Source organism: Mauremys mutica, chromosome 18 (genome assembly GCF_020497125.1).
Source record: "Mauremys mutica isolate MM-2020 ecotype Southern chromosome 18, ASM2049712v1, whole genome shotgun sequence".
Classification (NCBI taxonomy): domain Eukaryota; kingdom Metazoa; phylum Chordata; order Testudines; family Geoemydidae; genus Mauremys; species Mauremys mutica.
In genome coordinates, this window is record NC_059089.1 from 18,029,845 (window position 1) to 18,050,985 (window position 21,141).

The 21,141-nt window shown below is 46.4% G+C and overlaps 1 protein-coding gene and 1 pseudogene across 2 annotated transcripts in view; one reads left to right on the forward strand and one right to left on the reverse strand.

Moving 5' to 3' along the window:
• Positions 1–3,724: 3,724 nt before the first annotated feature.
• On the reverse strand, positions 3,725–3,866 carry LOC123352740 (annotated as a pseudogene).
• Positions 3,867–5,052: 1,186 nt separating this feature from the next.
• NCS1 (neuronal calcium sensor 1) overlaps positions 5,053–21,141 on the forward strand; it is a 92,377-nt gene continuing 76,288 nt past the window's right edge. For both annotated transcript variants that reach the window (XM_044992970.1, XM_044992969.1), the window contains exon 1: positions 5,053–6,238. In XM_044992970.1, the coding sequence (XP_044848905.1) occupies positions 6,175–6,238 (64 nt within the window). In that variant the 5' untranslated portion in view covers positions 5,053–6,174. The remainder of the gene's footprint in view (positions 6,239–21,141) is intronic.

A 21,141-nucleotide genomic window follows, 5' to 3' on the forward strand; every position in this document is an offset into this window, starting at 1 on the left:
GGACACCCTGACATTTGCCCCCCCTTCCCCTTCTACACAGCAAATAGGAGTCTCTGGGAGCAGCTCCAAGGCAGAGGGCAGGAGCAGCACATGGCAGTGCGGGGAGGGACAGCTGAACTGCCTTGATAGCCTGCTGGGCGGCTGCAGCACAGGGAACTTAGGGGAGCGGGGAGCTGATAGGGGGCTGCTGGTCCACCCTGGTTCCAAGCCCCCACCAGCTAGCTCCAACGGGCTGCCCTTCCTGCAAGCAGTGGACAAAGCAGGCGGCTGCCAAACAACGTTAGAAGGAAGCACTGCACAACTCTAAACGAGCATGTTCCCTAATTGATCAGCAACTTTAAGTGAGGAGTTATTGTAGTGTTATCTGTCACCCCTCAGTCTTTTCTTCTCCAGACTAAACAAACCCAATTCTTTCAATCTTGCCTCATAGGTCATGTTTTCTAGACCTTTAATAATTTTTGTTGCTCTCCCCTGAACTTTCTCCAATTTGTCCACATCTTTCCTGGAGTGTGGCACCCAGAACTGGACACAATACTCCAGTTGAGGCCTTATCAGTGCAGACTAGAGTGGAGGAATTACTTCTTGTGTCTTGCTTACAACTCTCCTGCTAATACATCCTAGAACAGGGTTTCCCAAACAGGGGTCAGCGCTTACGTAGGGAAAGCCCCTGGCGGGCCAGGCCGGTGTGTTTACCTGCCCCGTCCACAGGTCCGGCTGATCGTGGCTCCCACTGGCCATGGTTTGCTGCTCCTGGCCAACGGGGGCTGCTGAAGTGGCGGCCAGTAAGTCCCTCAGCCTGTGCCGCTTCCAGCAGCTCCCATTGGCCAGGAGCAGCAATCCGTGGCCAGTGGGAGCCGCAATCGGCCGGACCTGCGGATGGGGCAGGTAAACACACCGGCCCGGCCCGCCAGGGGCTTTCCCTACACAAGCGGCGACCCCTGTTTGAGAAACCCTGACCTAGAATGGTGTTTGCTTTTTTTTGCAACAGTGTTACACTGTTGACTCATATTTAGCTTGCAATCAACTATAACCCCCAGATCCCTTCCCGCCGTACTCCTTTCTAGGCAGTCATTTCCCATTTTGTATGTGTGCAATTGATTGTTCCTTCCTAAGTAGAGTACTTTGCATTTGTTCATATTTAATTTCATTCTATTTACTTCAGACCATTTCTCCAGTTTGTCCAGATCATTTTTATCCTATCCTCCAAAGCATTTACAACCCTTCCCAGATTGGTAGGATCTGCAAATTTTATAAGTGTGTTCTCTATGCCATTATCTAAATCAAGGGTCGGCAACCTTTCAGAAGTGCTGTGCCGAGTCTTCATTTATTCACTCTAATTTAAGGTTTTACGTGCCAATAATACATTTTAACGTTTTTAGAAGGTCTCTTTCTATAAGTCTATAATATATAACTAAACTATTGTTGTATGTAAAGTAAATAAGGTTTTTAAAATGTTTAAGAAGCTTAATTTAAAACTAAATTAAAATGCAGAGCTTCCCGGACCAGTGGCCAGGACCCGGGCAGTGTGAGTGCCAATGAAAATCAGCTCGCATGCCACCTTCGACACATGTGCCATAGGTTGCCTACCCCTGATCTAAATCATTGATGAAGTTTTTGAACAGAACCAGATCCAGGACTGACCCCTTCAGGACATTGATATGTCCTTTCAGCATGACTGTGAACCACTGATAACTACTCTCTGGAAAGTTTTCCAACCAGTTATGCACCTATCTCATAGTAGCTCTATCTAGGCTGTATTTACCTAGTTTGTGTATGAGAAGGTCATGAAAGATAGTATCAAAAACCTTACTGAAGTCAAGATATACCACATCTACCACTTCCTCCCATCCATAAAGCTTGTTACCCTGTCAAAGGAAGCTATTAGGTTGATTTGACACAATTTTTCTTGACAAATCCATGCTGAGTGCTATCACCCTATGATTTTCTAGATATTTGCAAATTGATTGCCTGGGGTCTTTGCTCCTTTATCTTTCCGGGTACTGAAATTAAGCTGACTGGTCTGTAATTCCCCTTTTTATAGATGGGCACTATATTTGTCATCTTCCAGTCCTCTAGAATCTCTCCTGGCTTCCATGAGTTTTCAAAGATAATCGCTAATAGATCAGTTGTCTCCTCAGTTAGCAACTTGAGTATTCTAGGATGTATTTCATCAGGCCCTGGCCACTTGAAGACATCTAACTTGCTTAAGTAATTTTTAACTTGTTCTTTCCCTATTTTAGTCTCTGAACCTGCCTCATTTTCACTGGTATCCGCTATGTTAGACATCTAATTGTTACTAAACTTTTTGGTGAAAACTGAAACAACAATGTCATTTGGCTCTTCTACCGTTTTCTGTTATTGTCTTTCTCACCTCATTGAGTAAAGGGCCTACCCTTTCCTTGGGCTTCCTCTTGCTTCTAATGTTTGTGTGGAAAGTTTTATTGTTACCCTTTATGTCTCTAACTAGTTTAATCTCATTTTGTTCATTGGCCTTTCTAATTTTGTCCCTACATACTTGTGTTAGTTGTTTCTATTCATCCTTTGTAATTTGTCCTAGTTTTCACTTTATTTTAAGTTTCAGATCACTGAAGATTTCCTGGGTAAGCCAGGGTGGTCTCTTGCCATACTTCCTACCTTTCCTACACAATGGGATAGTTTGCCCTTGTGCCCTTAATAGTGTCTCTGAAAAGCTCCCAATTCTCTTGAACTGTTTTTCTCCTTAGACTTGCTTCCTGTGGGGGTCTTACCTACTAGCTCCCTGAGTTTGCTAAGTCTGTCTTCTTGAAATCCATTGTCTTTATTGTGCTGTTTTCCCTCCTACCTTTCCTTAGAATCATGAACTCTATTATTTCATGATTACCATGATCACGTTCACCCAAGCTGCCTTCAACTTTCAAATTCTCAACAAGTTGCTCCCTGTTTGTCAAAATCAAATCTAGAACAGCATCTCCCCTGGTTGCTTTCTCTACTTCCTGAAATAAAAAATTGTCTCCAATACATTCCAAGAACTTGTTGGATAATCTGTGCCTTGCTGTATTATTTTCCCAACTGATGTCTGGTAGTTGAAGTCCCCCATCACCACCAAGTCCTGTGCTTTGGATGATTTTGTTAGCTGTTTAAAAAAAGCCTCATCCACCTCTTCTTCCTGGTTAGGTGGTCTGTAGTAGATCCCTACCATGACATCACCCTTGTTTTTTACCCCTTTTATCCTTACCCAGAGATAAATCAACAAGTCTGTCTCCAATTTCCATCTCAGCCTCAGTCCAAGTATATCCATCCTCCTTTTTCCCCTGCCTGTCCTTCCTGAGCAAGCTGTACCCTTCTGTATCAATATTCCAGTCATGCGTATTATCCCACCAAGTCTCTGCGATGCCAACTATGTCATAGTTGTGTTTATTCACTAGCATTTCTAGTTCTTCCTATTGATTCCCCATACTTCTTGCATTAGTGTACAGACTTCTAAGATACCGATTTGATTTCCCTCTATGTTCCCTCTTGTCTCTCCCTTGTCCCTGCTATAATGGCCCATGCTCCCTCCGCCCAGATTCTGACCCTCCTCCCAGGTCTCCATGTTTTTTACTTACCTGTGGGCTTTTGTCTCCTGCCCCCATCAAACCTAGTTTAAACCCTCCTCACTAGGTTAGCCGGTCTGTATTCAAAGATACTTTTCCCCTTCCTGGCTGCAAAGGATTGTGGGGTTGGGTGGGTTGTGGCAAAAAAACATGGATGTTTTTTAGCTCCAGGTGGAATAGGTTTAATATACAGTCCTCAAATAAAGGACATATCAGATATTAAACTGATAAGAACAGATACAACTTTAGATAATGCTTTCCCAGCCAGAAGGTCACTGCCCTAGGCTAAGCGATGAGCTCTTGGGCTGTATTTCCACCTCTGTCAGTGATTCTCTGTATGGCCCATGGGTAGGTTGATTGGGGTCAGATTTTCAAAGAGTCTCAGCACGGTCTCCATTTGCACTTTACAAACATGAATGAATTAATTCTCACGAGAGCCCTGTGAGGGCGCTGAGTAATACCTGTGAAACCTCCAAGCTGGGGGTGCCAAAAATTGAAGCATACCAAACAAAATCAGAGGCCACTTCTCCAAATGATGGTCCCTCTGACTTACCTAAGGTCATCGAACAAGTCAGAGGCAGAGCAAGCACTGGAAATTGGCAGGAGAGGGCATGACTTCAGTAGGTTTCTTCTCCCTTGGCAGGTTTAACCCCATCAATGCTCTTCCTCCTTCACCACTCTCCTGAACCTGAGCGAGCAGTGCACCTAAAGAAATGGAACTGCCTGCAGGGAGGTGCTTTGTTGCTGAGGTTACTGGCTGGGTGGTCAGAATCTTCGCCTGCTTATGGGTTATAATATTAATGTGGTGTCTAGTGCAGAGAGGTCACTCTTAATGTGTTTGGTGCATAAGGGGCGGTGATGTTCCGACCTCTGTGATCAGCTGGCTCAGTATGTCGTCTTTAGTAAGTCCTAATTTTAACATCAAAGAACCCACATGGCTCTTTGAGGGAAGGGGCCAACATCTGTGTTTCCGACTGGCCCCAGAGGGGAAAGAGTCCCTTTCACTGATAAAAATGACTGTAGCAAGACTCATAGATTGCAGTATATTATTTGATCTCTTTGGAGATAAATAGCATAAGTAGAAAACGGAATAGAGACACGTCGTCAGATGGGATGTATGTTAATCATCTGCCACACAGTCAGCTTGGTAGGCCGGGTGTTTCCACCAATCTGGGCACGCTCTATCTTTGAGATAAGGAAAATATTGATTTACAAAGATCAGTGATGAAAATCTATTTTGTTTCTTGCAGGTTTCTGCTACCCTGGCTGCACACTCACTATAAAATTCCCCCAAGGGAGAGAAAGCAAGCAAACGCCTTAGAGTTATCTACAAAATTCACAAAAAGTCACTTCTTTGTAAATTATTAGGTGCCAGGAAAACATCAAGAGAAACAGAGTCTCAAGAACACAGGCAAGGGAATCTGGGAGAAGGAATATGGGACTTCAAAACAAAAAAATGCTATCGTGCTATAGGCAGTAACGGGACTTTGCATCAAGGCAGAAACCAGTGTAGTGACAATAATAATCCCATTTATTTACATAGCTCCGAAGGTATCGTTGCCACTTTCCAATAAAACAAAGGCAGATTCTTCATTGGCAGAGGGCGGATCGAAGGACCCAATCAGTTTCTTCCGTCCCTAACTTCTGTGAATCTCAGATAAATACCCGACTTTGGCGAGAGGGGAGTGGGGGAATCTCCCATCTCCATTAGACACTCAGCTCCAAGTTCGAGACAACAAGCGTTTTCTCTCCAGGCCCCGGAGGAAGGAAATCAGAGCATCTGCAGAGAAAGAAGAAGCCATTGAGTTGTTTTGAATGAAAATGTTATTGGGTTGTGGGGTTTTTTTAGAGGATTGATCTAAAAAGGAAAGTGAGGAGACAAGAAAGGGAGACATAAGACATTGGCCTGCTGCTGTCTGACTGGCAGATTCCAGTTAACACCTTATCAGCAGAGCAGCAGGCAGCAGCAAATCCTCGCCTGCTGAAGCTCCACAGCGAAAGAAAGAGGGGAGGGTGTTCTGTAACCAGGGACGACAACAGCAACACTCCACAGAGCTACCGGGAGGATAGAGAGAGAGGCACATACACACAGATCCTGCACAATAACCTTCCTTACCAGGCTGTGCAAGCAAGGGCAAGGGAGGAAAAACAAATCAACCTGCAGTGTTTAATTTTTTATTAAGAGAAACCATGACTGAAATGTAACCACAGCTCTGGTCGCTGCAAAAAAAGCCGAACCCCAAAGCCCTCTCTCCAAGTGGAATGTAGCAATTCTGTTTATTAGCGTTATTCTTCAGTTGAAGAGCGGGGTAAAATCCTCCAGGACTGAAATCCTATCTCCCAGTAAGGTTGGAGCACCACAAAAACAAAAGCAATTCTCCCCTGTACCCCTTACTCCATTGCTGCTGCTGCTTTTTTGTTTTTTAAAGAAACATTGTTCTAGGAAGGAGAGGAGATTGGAAGAAGAACCCAAGGTGATTTTGAATTTTTTTTTAAAGTCAAGGTAAACCTTCTGATGACCCCTCAGTGAAAGAGGGGGAGTTACAAGGCAATATAGTGATTGATGTACTGAGTGATCTGGAGGAAGAGCTGCTGGGCAATAATGGGGAAATCCAACAGCAAGTTGAAGCCTGAAGTTGTGGAAGAGCTGACCAGGAAGACCTACTGTAAGTATTCTAACCCCCTTACAATCAGGCAACTTTCCGATTGCTCTTGTACTAGGGGTAGGGGTGGAGTAGGAGCCGGTCATGATCAAAAGATGCCGTTGGTTTTCCGTGTGGGGCCCTGCTGCTTGCTGCACATGTGCTGGTTGTGTCACAGGAATGCGTGCACCCGCAAAGGTTGAGGGGAGGGATGTGTAAGTGTGTCATGGTGTGTAGCATTTGCACGATCTGCTGCACTGATAAAGAAACCAAAAGAAAAGAGCAGGTATTTGACGGGGTCGTCACAGAAGGGAGAACCCCGCTATGGTGATTCAGTGATTAGCCGGCCAGTGCCGTGAGAAGCACCAGACAAGCAAGTATTTCTTTCTAGAGAAGCTCAGCCTGGTGATTCAGACATCACGATGCACTGAAGTGTTGGCGAGGAGAGCAGAACTCCCCCTTCTCCCCCAAACATCTCCCGTGGGGGGTGTGAAAGGGAGGGACAGAAAAAACAGTTCAGTGGTAAACATTGCTGCAATCTTTGCTTTGCTGGAGAATTTGCATCGAGTTCTGAAATTCTTTCCCTTCCCTCTCACCCCGTGGTGTCTTGGTTTATTTTTAGTTCTGAGCATTGGGTTTTGTAGAACATTGACAGTTTCTTAATCATTCCCCTAATGGAGTGCTCAAGCATTGCTGTGCTCGGTTGCAAGAATTCAGAGGAGGTTAGCCTGGAAAGAGGAATATAGACAGCGATTTATGGGGGGTGGGGGCAGGGAGTCAGGGGAACACCCCATCCCATTAAAAAACTTTTCCCTCTAGCTTTAAGCAACCAATAACTCACAGTCAAGGAACGTTCCCCTCCCCCACATCACTTGCTAACTCAATCTGCACTTTACCTGGATCGACAGTTTCCAGACCTTTATGGGGCTTCCCGACTCTAATCTGAAATGTCACCAATACATTGGTGCGCAGAGAGAACCCCATTTCAATTTGCCCCTCCTTGCCACCTCCACTTTAGAAGCAAGAAGCATTTTTTAATGTAAGGTCTCTACCATTTGTAGCTTTCAAAGTTTGGGTTCATTAGGCAGAGGGATCTTCTCCGTGTTATGGAGCACAGTGAAGGGTCAGACACCCGAAAGCTCCTTCTTTTTCTCCCGGAATCTTAAATATCAGCCTAACAATCTGCTCTGTTAAATGGGTGGATTTTTCATTTGAATCGCTGATGTAATCTTATTAACACTGCAAACTGCTGGATTGTTTTGCTTATTGAGATCAATGCTAAGGGTGTATTAAAGAAAAGCAGGAAGGTACAGCCAAGGCTGCTGTGTTCAAGTCTGCTCCTCTGCACACAGGTTGGAGGTATTGTTGTTGCATAGCTGGAGAGCACTTGAAAGCTAACAGAGCCAGGAGCTCTCTCTCCACTGTCACTGCTGCAGTCCCACGGCAGCACTTACCCAAAAAGGCAATAGATTAGGATGCAGCAGGTTCTCCCATAGGGAACAGAGCCACTCTGGTGCATTGCACAACTCCATCATTCAGTGCTGCTCTGTACATCCACTGGGCAGTCTGGTGCATAGAGCGCTGGAGCAAGTCATTAAAGGCTTCCAAGCCTGCACACTGACTTTTGTCTGCCGTGACACGATCTCATCTCCATTTCTGTCCTTCAGAACAAATGAGGATGGTTCCGAGATAATCCAGCACCATCACAAACTTCCGGGCTGAGTGGTACCAGGCACTGGGCTACCTTGACATCTCTTTTTGTCTCCTCTGTAGTTTCACTTTACACAGCAGTGGATCCCTCGAGGGAGAAATATGTGGCAGACAAAGGATCATGATATCCTATGTCTTGCCAACAATAGATGCTGAACAAGTATAATAGTATTGTGAAATTGTCATTCATACGGGGATGTTTCCATTGCTCGATGAGGCCAACAAGGGGTCATTTGTTTTAAATCAGTCATTGCGTCACCACTATTCTTCTCTCCAGCTTTCTCTTCTGCGTGCCCAGCTCCTCCTCCCCCATCCAAAAAAATCCCTCTACCTCTTGGCTTTGGTCAGTCTGCCCAGTGACAAGCACTATCAAAAACTATGGGCCACATTTTCAGCTAGCTGCAAGCTGGTCCCTGATTTTACACATCTGCTCTTTCACATGCAACTCACTGCACCTTTTTTTTGTAGGTACTAAACTCACATTTGCGCACGCAGCCACCAACTGGATGTGTGCAGGTGAAATCCGGTTGCGTGTACAGGAGTGGGCATATAAAACATGCAGGCCCAACTGCCCAGACTCAGAATTTGATCCCATGGCCCAAATTCTCCTCTGGTAAATGAGGAGTCCTTGACTTCAGCAGAACTGCACCCGTGTAACTAGAATTTGACTCTGTTTGTCTAGTTGTCAGCATTCCAGGCCTCATCTCTGGTGATAATCATTTCAGCTTAAGTGTTCCTGCATCTTTGCCACAGTTGTCAAGAAGAGCGAGCACTTTCCTGTCTATCTAGGTACTTACATGGCCCTCATCCCCATCATATTTGAGTGCCTCAGATTTTATCCTCAGATCCTTGGGAGTTAGAGAAGTGCTGTTATCCCCATTTACAGATGGAGAACGGAGGCGCAGAGATGATAAAATGATTTCCCCAAGGTCACACACATAAATATAGTCTCTGGCTAAAGTGGGGATTGAACCCTCATCTTCTGAGTTCAGTGCCCTGTCTACTAGGGCCCCTTTCTTACCCTGGGGAAGTACCCTGGATACCTAGATCAGGCAGATAGTAAGCAGCTCCTCAAAGAGACTAAAACCCTCCCTTCCACCCTGGCCTAATTCCCTGAACCTTGTCATTCCGTCTTACGCTGCTGCCCAGCATCGTAGCATCAGAGCACCTCCCAGGTAACATTAATAGCAAAAAGCAACCCTAGTGGGATGTGAACACACAACCTTTGCCTGAGCACCTTGGTCATTACTGCAGAGAACTACCGGGCTAGCTGTTATGCTATAGAGCCCATCAGCTTTAGAAGCAGCAAAGAGTCCTGTGGCACCTTATAGATTAACAGACGTATTGGAGCATGAGCTTTCGTGGGTGAATACCCACTTCGTCGGATGCAAAATTCAGTGGCTGCAAGTTGAAGCTAAACAAATTCAGGCTGGAAATAAGGTGTAAATTTGTAACAGTGAGGGTAATTAATCACTGGAACAATTTACCAAAGGTCATGGCAGATTCTCCATCGCTGGCGATTTTAAAATCAAGATTGGATGTTTTTCTTAAACTCATGCTGTAGTTCAAACAGGAATTATTTCGGGGAAGTTCTGTGGCCTGTATGATACAGGGGGTCAGAATAGATGATCACAATGGTCCTTCTGACCTTTGAATCTATGAAGCGTAGTGCGTTGGCCAAGTTATATTGTGAATTGAGATACACATATAGATAGATATCCCCTGGGTGTTTCTGTAACAGGCGTCTGCTAATAGATAACCAATCTTGTCTGTGAGGTTATGATTCCATTGTGTAGTTCCCATGACATTGAGAACCATGTACACCTCTACCCCGATATAGCGTGACCTGATATAACAAGAATTCTGATATAATGCGGTAAAGCAGCACTCCTGGGGGTGGGGGCGAGGCTGCGCACTCCGGCGGATCAAAGCAAGTTTGATATAACGCGGTTTCACCTATAACGCGGTAAGATTTTTTGGCTCCCGAGGACAGCGTTCTATCGGGGTAGAGGTGTATATGTAGTCTGAGTACTATAGCACCGTGCTATAGCACCAGACCCCAAGATGGAATTTCCTTCTGTTACATCATCATGTATTTGTGGGGGTTTTAAAAATAATCTTTTAGCTTTTGTTAATTTGAGCAACTGCTGGGTAGAGCCCATCCTCCATTGCTCTACTGTACAAGGTTATCAGTACAGACACGTTCTATAGATGCACATAACAATGTCAAGCTTGGCTGTGTCTCAGAAACCTTATGCTGCACTTTCCCTATTCAGAAAAAGTTGTATTGGGCTAAGGCATTGTTAAGAAGGCATATGGGCAGTGCTATATAGCCCTCAGAGCAGAGGACTAGGAACCAGGACTCCTGGGTTCTATTGCCAGTTATACTACTGACTTACAGTATTAAAAGTCAAATTTTAAAGGTATTTAGTTACCTACAGCTGCTGATAGACGTCTAGTGAGATTTTCAACAGTAACAAGCACCCATATCCTTAAAGGTGTTTGTGCACCTCGCTCCCATTGAAATCAGTGGAAGGTAGGTGCCTAATGCCTTTGAGGAGCTGGGTTTAGCTACTTCTCTGCATCTTTAAGCACCTGAACACCTTTAAAAATCTGGCCCCGGGGCTCATTGCCCCCGTGAGAAGTGTCAGAGTGAATCCAGCCTGAGTGGAGCCTGGATGAAATGTAAAGCGAGATCTAACCTTTCTTGGGAGGCCAGGCGGTGCCCCATAGGGGAATACAGCAGAAGCCAACAGTGAATGGTAATAATAATAATTAATAATAACGAATGTAAATCTTTGCACTTCCATAGTGTGTTTCCCAGCTTCTTAAAGTGCTTCATAATCATTAATTGCTTAAGCCTCTCAGTGCTCTGTCGAGGTAGCTTAGCAGGACGGCTTTCACTGCTGGATATTTTGTCCCATGAGGAAATAAGGGCCTGAGCGGCAAAGTAAGTGCTTTCTGCTCTTTAGCCTCGCAAAGGCCCTGAGTCAGCATAGAACTTAATCATGTGCTTAACTTTAAGCATGTGCTCAAGTCTCACTGGCTGCAGTAGGAGCTAAGCATATGCTTAAGTGCTTTGCAGAACTGCGGCCGAAGTACCTTAAGTCGTGGCTCTGTTCTGTGGTGTTGGGGTATTTCTGATCCTTGTGGCTGAGTTATTGCTTGTAATCGAACCATGTCACGTGAGCCCAGGTGCTGGGATGATAGGCACAGTAAATATGCCTGTAAATATATATATAATATGACATGGGGTCATGTCAGAATAACAACACAGCACCGGGGAGTCTCATTTGCAAACCACAGTCCCAGTCCTGCAGTTGCAGCATTGTCACTCCCACATGTTCAAAAATCATGAGTCAGGGCCCTAAAATCTTGAGTTTTTTTTAAGAGAGTGCATATGCAGGTGATTTTTATGTGTTTTCTGGTTTTTGATGCTTTAGGCTTCAAGTTTTCAAGCTTTTTTCTGCAACCAGAAGGGCTAGAACCATTTTTTTAAATGAAAGCTGAGAATCTCACCTAATCACATGACCCCAGCAGCTGGGGCTTTAAGCCAAAAACACTAAATATCATGGGCATTGGCAAGGCTGCCCTTAGATCCATGCTGGTATAAGGGTCCCCCTGGGCGGATCTGACTGCAGGATTGCAGCCCAGGTCCCCATTTTAGCAGCTGCATTTTTTGGGTACGCAATGAATTTCCAGGAAAGAACCTGGAAGAGGGCATACAGGGTGGGTGCAGTTCTTTGTGAATACAGAATTATGCCTGCAGAAATGGAGGTCCAGGTTGAAAAACTGGGCCCAGAAAGAATAAGATGCTCTTTTCCTAAGAACTGTATCCTATTCCAGATGATGTACTTTGTGGATTTTAAACTCATTCCAGTATCATTATTTGTTACTCCTTTACAGTACAGCCACAAAATTGACTCTGTTGCTCAACAGTAATGCACTGAATTAATGGATGTTAATTTAAGAGCAAACTATGACTATTGATTTATATTTCCTGTGGAATCTAGAGGCTGGTTGAACTCTCTGGGAAAATAAAGTTAAAACGCAGCAGTGATAAGCTAGTCACTTTTACATGTTTTTCTGAATTAGGGGCTACAGAATTGGGGCTTCGTTATGTCTTATTTTTGCTGGCCTTGGGCAAACCTGGTGCCAGAGGCCATTCCTTTAGTGGAAATCGTTGTATCCCTGGAGGCAGAATGGTGCAATGAATAGATCTCACGGTTCTGTTCACTTTTCTGCCTATGGCTCTCTGCCTGGAACACCAGATTCATTCCACTGCAGACGTTAGTGTGGAGCCAGGGCCAAATCACTGAGCCAAATGACAAGCAAGACATTTTGGAGGCGAGCTGGATCAGCACTGTGTACACTGCCATGCACAAGACCCTAGTGGGTCATAAGATTCTTGCCCAGAGTAATAGACTCCAAGTATGTCACAGATTTTTTGAAAGAAAAAGGGCAGGGAAAGATGCTCTCTGCAGTGCTGTTCTCTCCCCCTGCTAATTAATGGCTGGCTGGCAAAGATCATATTAAGAGAGGGAGGATTTGGGAAGCGAATACGGGACAGAAAAGACACTTGAACTGTGGAGAGGGACAAAACCCCCAGAAATTGGATGGCAGCAAGCGCCAGAGGGTCACCCATTGTGGAGTTATTTTAGACCAGGGTTTCTCAAACAGGGGTTGCCGCTTGTGTAGGAAAACACACCGGCCTGGCCCGCCAGGGGCTTTCCCTACACAAGCAGCGACCCCTGTTTGAGAAACCCTGTTTTAGACACTGGATTGTTCGGCCCTAGAATTAAGGTTTATTAGCTGAGCCGATTACTTTTAAAATACCTCCATTGCTTATCAGATAAAACAGAGACGAGATTGCAAAGAGGAAGCACCTATCGCGCTCTGCGGCTGTAGATCTCAGTGCACTGCATATAGACAGGTGCACGTTATTAGGCACGTTTTATAGCTGGGAAAAGCAAGCACAGATGAAGTGTTTTTCCCAAGGTCACCTAGAGAGTCAGTGACACAGACTCAGGAGTAAAATCCAGGTCCCTTTCCGAATCCAGGTCCCTCTCCAAATCCAGCTGCTTTCTGCACTGCAGACTTTCCTGTTATACTGCCAGGTAGCCCAGGTCTGCTTAGCAACTAGCCTTTTCTGCCTTCTCTCTAGGGTCTTGTCTGCACTAGACTTAGTTCCCTTATAATTGCCTGCTGTTAGTGCTGCCAGTAGAACCACACAGCTGGAGTGCCACCAGAATCTTAATCACTGTGTCAGGCCGGTATAAGCAGCCCCTGGGAGCAGGTGGGTGTGCAGTTCCTTAGACAGCCCCCTAGATAGCTGGGGAACTCCAGAGCTACCTTCCCCGTGGTTAAATGTCTTCCCAGCATTCCTGGGCAAACCCAAAACACAGGCAGCTCTTCCTATTGCAAGGCAGTGCATGGCCTCTGTGTATTGTATTGATGTGGGGCTCTGCGCCCTGTGCTCCTGAAAGCAGACCTCGAGCCGGGTTTTCAGTGCTGCTTAATACTGCAGCCCTTACTAGCTTCAGCTGCAGTTTAGGTTCTCGGCGTGTCTGCAGACCAGGCCCATGGTGGCCAAGGGGAAAATAGAGGCCCTCTTTTAGGAGCTGGACCCAGGTATGTTTGCCATGTGCATTTCGTGTCTGACCATTTCCAGAGCTGTTGTGTAGCTGAGCGCTGTCACCGAACAAGTCTGTCTGTCTTACGCAGCTTTAACACAGTTGTTGTGGCATCTCAGCATTTTTAGTGGTGTGTGTCCTGAGGAGTGATTTTCCAGCAATCTCAGGTCCTGCACTAAACTCTTGTGTAGCATTAACGTGCAGTGTTAAACAGACATTATGTTCCACCCCAGAAGTGGCTGTATTTTGGCGGTGGGGGAGGTGATCCCTGGATGTCTAGTTTCGAGCACTCTGGGATCCCGGATGAATGTAAGATCTGATTGTGTCAGACTAGAAATTAAGAGGCTCAACTGCAGTTTCCCTTCACTCCCAAAGTAAACCAGTCAGTTCTTCTCTCCAGAACGTCCTGCTGAGGTTCATGCACTTGCTTTACTTGGGCAAGCAGAGTCCGGAGCTGTGTGCAGGCTGAGAAGTAGCAGCTGCAAGAGGCTGTTTCTCGCGCTGGCTCACTTGTTGCCGTGCTTCTTGTCAGTGGCAATTAATATTTACAAGGATGTGCAAGGGAGGCTTAGCTGGAGGAGGGAGAGCATCCATCCAGCCTGCGTGCGTTCAGAGCGGGACAGAGGCAGACAGCTGGGCTGAGGGCGGGCGGCTTGGGGACCAGCCACTGCATGATCACCTCATGTTCTCCCACTTCTAGAGCTGCTGGTATGATTCTTCGGGAGAGCTCTTGTGGGGCAATGCCGCCCGAGTGTTTGTCTTCTGTCCCAGGAGGAGGGATCAGGAGATGTGAAGGGGGAAATGGGGGACCTGATGGTTTGAAAGATACACAGAGACTTTTGCTCCAGCTGTGCCTATTCTGTGCAAGGTGAGATGACATCTTGGTAAAAGCGCCTGAGCCCTGTTTATGCTGAAGCCAGTGGGGAAGGACAGCGGTGGGGTTTGCTTCTCTGCCCAGGTCACCACTTCCAAGCCAGCTGGGTTGGTGGGGACCCCAAGTTAGTATCAGGTGATGGCCTATGACAGGGATATTCAACCTGTGCCATACTGGGACCACACAGCATCCCCCCACCTCCATGTAACCAGATCTAGTCAGCACTCCCAGCCCCCCATTTAGCAGTATGGGAAAGGCTGGGTGAATGTGACACCCTGACGCTTGTCATAGAACCCATGATCTACATGGAACAAGATGTCGGGTTTCAGTCCCCTTCCTACTGGGCAGATGTCCACCCTTGAGCCGTCACCACGACTGGCATTGACTGGTCAGCAGTCTCAGCAGAGAGGGCAGGGACTGGGCAGGCCGTGGCAACTGAACTCCCCTCCCATCCCTACCGGTGGCTTCTCTGTTGCCAGGGCAGCATGGGGGGACCTGCTGTATCGGTAGAGGGTGTCACTCAGTAGGGCTGGCTAATCTAATTCACTCCCAAGGACATAGAGGGCAGTGGTGCCTTAGGAGTGAAGGAAATGGGGGAACAGTGGTCCAGGTCGAGGATCCCTTGGTGGTGGACGCAGCCTCCTGTGTCTAGAGACAGCATGGTCCAATGGACTGGGCTGTGACTCAGGGAGCGTGGGTTCTAGTCCTGGCTCTGCTGAGTGACCGTGGGTAAGCTGTTGCCCTTCCCCTCCTTTGTCTATTTACACTGAGCTCTTTGGTGCAGGGACAGTGTATGTACAGCACCTAGCACAGCGGGGCCCTGATCTTGGCTGGAGCCACGGCGCTGCTGTAGTAGAGGTGCCCCACTGGAAGCGCAGCGCGAGTGCATTCTCTGCAGAGAGGGCAGCGCAGTCATTTGACGTCCCTTCCCATTCTACCTTCCATCGGAGGCAGAGGAGCAGCTGCAACTTGAGGACCCCCTGCCCAGTGGGAAGGGAGGTTCCCCTGGTGTTTTCAGGGCTGGGATTTTGAATGGAAGAGCTCACAGCATGGCCCCAGCGCTGGGTGTGGCTTTTTCTCCCACGCCATAAGCCCAGGCTCCCACCCAGTACTTCCTGGGCATTGTGGAAAGCTCCCTTTCTATAAGGGGCAGTGGGGATGCTTGACTGGCATTTGCTTCATCTCCTCCTCCTGATTAACCCAGAGGGAGCTGAGCTCTGAAGGAACGGAGAGGACAGAGGGTGCAGAAGGCATGCTGGGAGGGGGGCAGGGGGGAGGAGCGAGACAACTGCATTGTCGTGTCCCTCTACGGAAGGGGCGACAGAGAGCAGCGAAATCCTACTCTGACCCCTTGCAGGCTGCAGAGAGAACCTGCCTAATGCTGCAGAGGCATCAAAAGAGTCGTATTTCATTTATCCACTGCTCCGTTAGCTTATCTGCGTGTTCTCCCAACCCTGGCTGCCTGGTGCTGTAATATAGGTGGTGAAACAAGAAGCTCTGAAGCCATCCAAGGTGCCGATTCCAAGATCCAGTCCACGTGCCTAGCTTCTGTCTCTGGGCGTGACATTGCCTCTCTTCTTCTTTCTTACTTTATTTCTCTCTCATTCTTTTTTCTCTCTTTCTCCTGCTTTCTGTACTGCCGCTTGCGGTAGCAGCACTTCTGGGCCCCCAGCTTCCTGGTTCGCACAAAGAGCACCAGCACAACAATCAAACGCACTGAAAAGCATGTGTGCTACAGGCGCGCAATCCCCCACTGCCCAGAGGCGCAAAGGCAAGAGGATGAGGCCAGCTTCACAGTGGGAGCGTTGTGGGGCGCTCAGTGATGAGTCTATGTAGGGCCGTATAGCCGAGTCTCTCGCAAACTGGGATTACCAGACAATGCTGCTTCTCTGAGAATTACGATTATTGTCTGAGCAATTCCCTGTGTGAGGGCTGCTGCAAGCTTTTTTGTCCTAGAGATACAAATTATGCAGCTGGGCGGGGTTGTTCTATGCTAATGAAAGATTAGGGCGTGTTTCCTGAACCTTCCTCAAATTATCCTGCCTCTGAGGCATATCTTAGACTTCTACATGGAATCATGTTTGTCGGTTCCTTTTCCTTTCTGAGCTGAACGTGGGTTTCTTTCGGGCCCTTTTGGTTGGCTCTTTGTAAGTGATAAATGTTATTCTGAAGAGATTCTCCAGTTCGGATCCTTCCTCCCTGATACGAAAATACTGACTGTCCTTGGTGATGCCACAGCAGTTCCCCCCCACCATGTTATTGGCTATGGAGGTACTTATATGGGTTTCATCACTATGGTATCTGAGCATCTCCCCATCACAAATGGGTTTTAGTCTCCCTAGGAGGTAGGATCTCCCATTTCTACACAAGGCTAAAACTTGCCCAGACTCACACAGTGGTAGAGCCGAGATTTGATCCCAGTGCTCTCGAGTCCTGGTTTCGTGCCCTATCCACAAGATTATCCTTCCCAGTCTAGCGTGCATATGGGATTTAAGCCTGTTGGGGGTCTTCTGTTGGTCTGAGGAGCAATCTCCTGCCTTCACATTTCTCCCCCACACATGCTGTGGATGAGAAGAAAGGGTTTCCCTTCAGTGGGGGCCAGTTCATTTGCCTTTGGAGTAACTATCCATTTCAGAGCTGCTATGGAGCTGTTCCATGAATGCGGTAGTGGTGAAAATCCATTAGGAGCAAGGAGAATTACCCAAGCAACAAGCCCAGTTTTATTTAAAACTAGGGCTGCTAAGCGATTAAAAAAATTAATTGCGCGACCAGTGAGTCTCATCTGGTTTACCCTGTCTACACTGGCTGACCAAACTCTGCTAGAACCCGGTTTAGTGGAGGTTGTGTTTCAAAAGCAGATTCCTTGCAAATGTAGATAAGACCTGGGGCCCAGATCCTCAAAAGTATTTCAGTGCCTAACTCCTATTGATGTCAATGGATCTGAGCATAACACAGCCTTGTGTGTGGAAGAACTTTGGACAACACGACTGTCGCAGAACAAGGCAGATAATGAAGTAGGTTTGCTGATCCTAGGTGTTGCTGAGGCTGCTGGTTGTTGGCTACATAAGGAGGAAGATGGGAATTAGGATATAAGAATAAATCAAAATTCTTTTAATGTGTGTAAATGGCTCCCTTCCCTGTGTGCTGCCCAGTCACAAGCAGCTACTGGTGGCACACCAATAGCAAACCTGCCTTTTGAACTAGTCTCTGAATCCAGACAGGCATGCTGAGCCCGGGGGGTTAGGAATGTGGTGTGTATTTAATGTTTAACCAGAGACACTGTTTACATTTTTAAACTTGAATTTTTATGAGGGGAAGTCAGTAGACCAAAAAACATCAGATGACAGACTATTAATGCTCAGGATCCTTCTATTTCAAAATAATGGGCTTAAAGTTGTTATTATAATTTATATTACAGTAGAGTGTCCAGATCCCAACTGAGATCAGGGCCTCTTTGTGCTATGTGCAGTATAAACACAGAATAAGAGGCAGTACCTGCACCAAACTGCGTACAGTCTCAAGACAGACAAAGGGAGTGAGGGGAAACCGAGGCATGGAGAAATAAAGTGACTTGTTTAAGTTCACTTGTAGAGCCAGGAATAGAATCCACAGCCCTAGCCCATGGTCTGCTATACTAGACCAGTGGCTCTCAACCTTTCCAGAGGCCTGTGCCCCTTTCAGGAGTCTGATTTGTCTTGAGTAGCCTAAGTTTCACCTCACTTAAAAACTCCTTGCTGACAAAATCAGACATAAAGCCACAAAAGTGTCACAGCCACACTACTACTGAAACATTGCTTAAATTCTCATTTTTACCATATAATTATAAAATATTGTACTTACATTTCAGTGTATAGTATGTAGAAAGGGCCCTTTGTTTTCGGTTTTTTTTTTAATTTTATTTAATTTTTTTGTGGGAATTTATCTGTTTATTACTACAACAACAAAAACAGGTGAAAATCGATAGAAAAAACTCTTAATTTTTCTGGGTAAATATCAGGGTTTATTTTGGTGGACGGGGGAAAACGTATTCAGTACCGTAGATTAATCCTTTGATGAATGGAATTCAAGGTGGTTTGCTGCAGATCTAAAACAGAACTCAAAACACAGTGACACCTCTGATTTTAAGAAAACAATATATCTCTACTCCCCAAATAAAACTTTTCATTAGAATAAACAGTTTACTGTTGCAGACTTAGAAGTATTAGCCTATAAATATTTACATTTAATAATTGGGTCATACCATTTACAGCACATACACTCAACTTCATCCGTTTCGCCTGTTTTTTTGTTTTGTTTCTTTAAACTTTTGAATACTTCCTGTGTTCTCAAACGTATTCTGATACAGATTTTCATTTTCTTCCCATTTTAGTGTCTCAAATCTTTAAACCGGTTTCTGCTAACAGCTTGAAATGTGTACGTGCTGAGCGTGAAATTCATCAGTACGTTCAGATGCGCACGCACTTCAGAGCATGCGTGCGGTGCCTGTTTATTGTGTGTATTTTCTAGACTAATACATAATGTGATGGACCCAGGCCAGTTGGGAACAGCAGAGTAGTAGAAGGGAGATATACTGGCCACTGGATAAGCAGTTTTCTGTTCCCTGAGTGACCAGAGCAGGGGCTGCTTCAAGCTAATGAGAACACCTGACTCCAATTAACCTGCTAAGAGTCAGGTGAGGCTGTTAAGCACCTGACTCTAATTAAGGCCCCTCTGATGCTATAAAAGGGCTCACTCCAGTTAGGCCAGGGAGAGCCAGGGAGCCAGAGGAGAGGAAGTGTGTGTGAGGAACTGGGAGCAAGAGGCGTGCAAGAAGCTGAGAGTGAGCAGGCATCCTGCTGGAGGACTGAGAAGTACAAGCGTTATCAGACATCAGGAGGAAGGTCCGGTGGTGAGGACAAAGAAGGTGTTTGGAGGAGGCCATGGGGAAGTAGCCCAGGGAGTTGTAGCTGTTGTACAACTGTACCAGGAGGCACTCTAGACAGCTGCAATCCACAGGGCCCTGGGCTGGAACCCGGAGTAGAGGGTGGGCCCAGGTTCCCCCCAAACCTCCCAACTCCTGATCAAACACAGGAGGAATTGACCTGGACTGTGGCTGTACCAGAGGGGAAGGTCTCTGGGCTGTTTCCCGACCCACGGGGTAAATCTGTGAGGTGAGCAAATCTGCCAATAAGCGCAGGACCCACCAAGGTAGGAGGAACTTTGTCACAATAGCCTTACTTCAACAGGCAGCTTTGCATATACACACAGACTAATATATTATCGTAATACATAGATCTCGTGCAATGGATTGTATTTTCCTAATAAAACAAGGATTTTTTTATATATTTGAATGATACAAAAGTAGGGTAAAAATTGGAAAAAAACTAATACTTTTTGTAAAACCCAGGATTTTTTCGGTAAAAATTGGTTTAAACTGAAAACCACGGGGCTTATATAGAGAGCAGTATAAACAAGTCATTGTATGAAATTTTAATTCATGCTGACTTTGCTCATGCTTTTGTATGTAGCCTGTTGTAAAACTGGGCAAATATCTAGATGAGTTGCTGTACCCCCTAGACCTCTGCGTACCCCTCGGGGTACACGTACCCCTGAGTGAGAGCCATTGTACTAGACAACAGCTAATACTACTAAAGGCTCATCTTGAGTAACTGAGTCGTGCATTCCTGGATGGAGATTCCCGCCATCTTTATCCAACTAGCAAATACGGCTTCTCAGGTAAGACGTTTCCAGCCACTTTACGTCCTTTTCCCTTCAAGAACCAGCATTTCCCTGTAGGTCTCTGGGTTGCATCAGGAGAGTCCCACCGAAGATGAGACTGTCTCTTCCCCTGGTCAAAGGAGTCTCTCTCGCTCATAGGCAGTGTAGTCAGCATGCTGATCCCAGACTGCTAGTTCGAGCCAGGCTTTAGGCACCAAGACAGATGAATCTAGGAGCCAGAAAGAACCATAGCAATCTCCCTGTGTCCCACAGCCCCACTAAAGAATCCCCTTCAAATGATCACAACCCAGGCCTACCTCTGCTGTGAGAGGCAGGACGCTGTGTTGCAGTGGGTTATGTACATCCTGTCTTATAAAACCCAAGGAACTGGTATGAAATATACGGTATGAAAGGGGCTTTTGTAGGCTCTGTGCAGTCACATGGTGCGTTTGTGGTTGCTCATGTGCGTGAAGAAGCTGGCGTAAAGCTGGGCTGCCGGGCTGCCTCCTAAAAGACAAGTGCTAATCCCTCAAGGGACCTCGATCCTGCTTGGGCCATTTGGGTGTTTCCGTAACATAAATAACGAGGATGATTAGTAATCTAAGGGCCCAATCCTGCAGGTTGCTGAGTGCCTGTAAGTGCTACATTCCCTTGGGCTATATAGTAACTAATTCCGATCATCCTGAAAATCCTTGGTCCCTGAGGGTAGCGTGCAGTGCACATTATATGGTGCAAACAGGGCCAGAGTCTGCACTCAGTTACATCCAGCCAGCCCCACTGCAGACTCAACAGTCTGTTATGCACTGAAGTGTGTATGCACCTAGCGATGTCCGTGCTTAAGAAAGGGCTCAAGAAGAGCCTGAGAGAGGCAGCTGACTTCCCTGGCGGGTGAGAAGAATTGAGGGGATAGCGTGATTCTTCTTCCGAGGGGGTGCCTGGTGGATGTCTCGTGGCAGGAGAGTCTTGGGATATGTCTGTACTGCGGCTGGGAGGGAGCCTCCCAACCAGGGTAG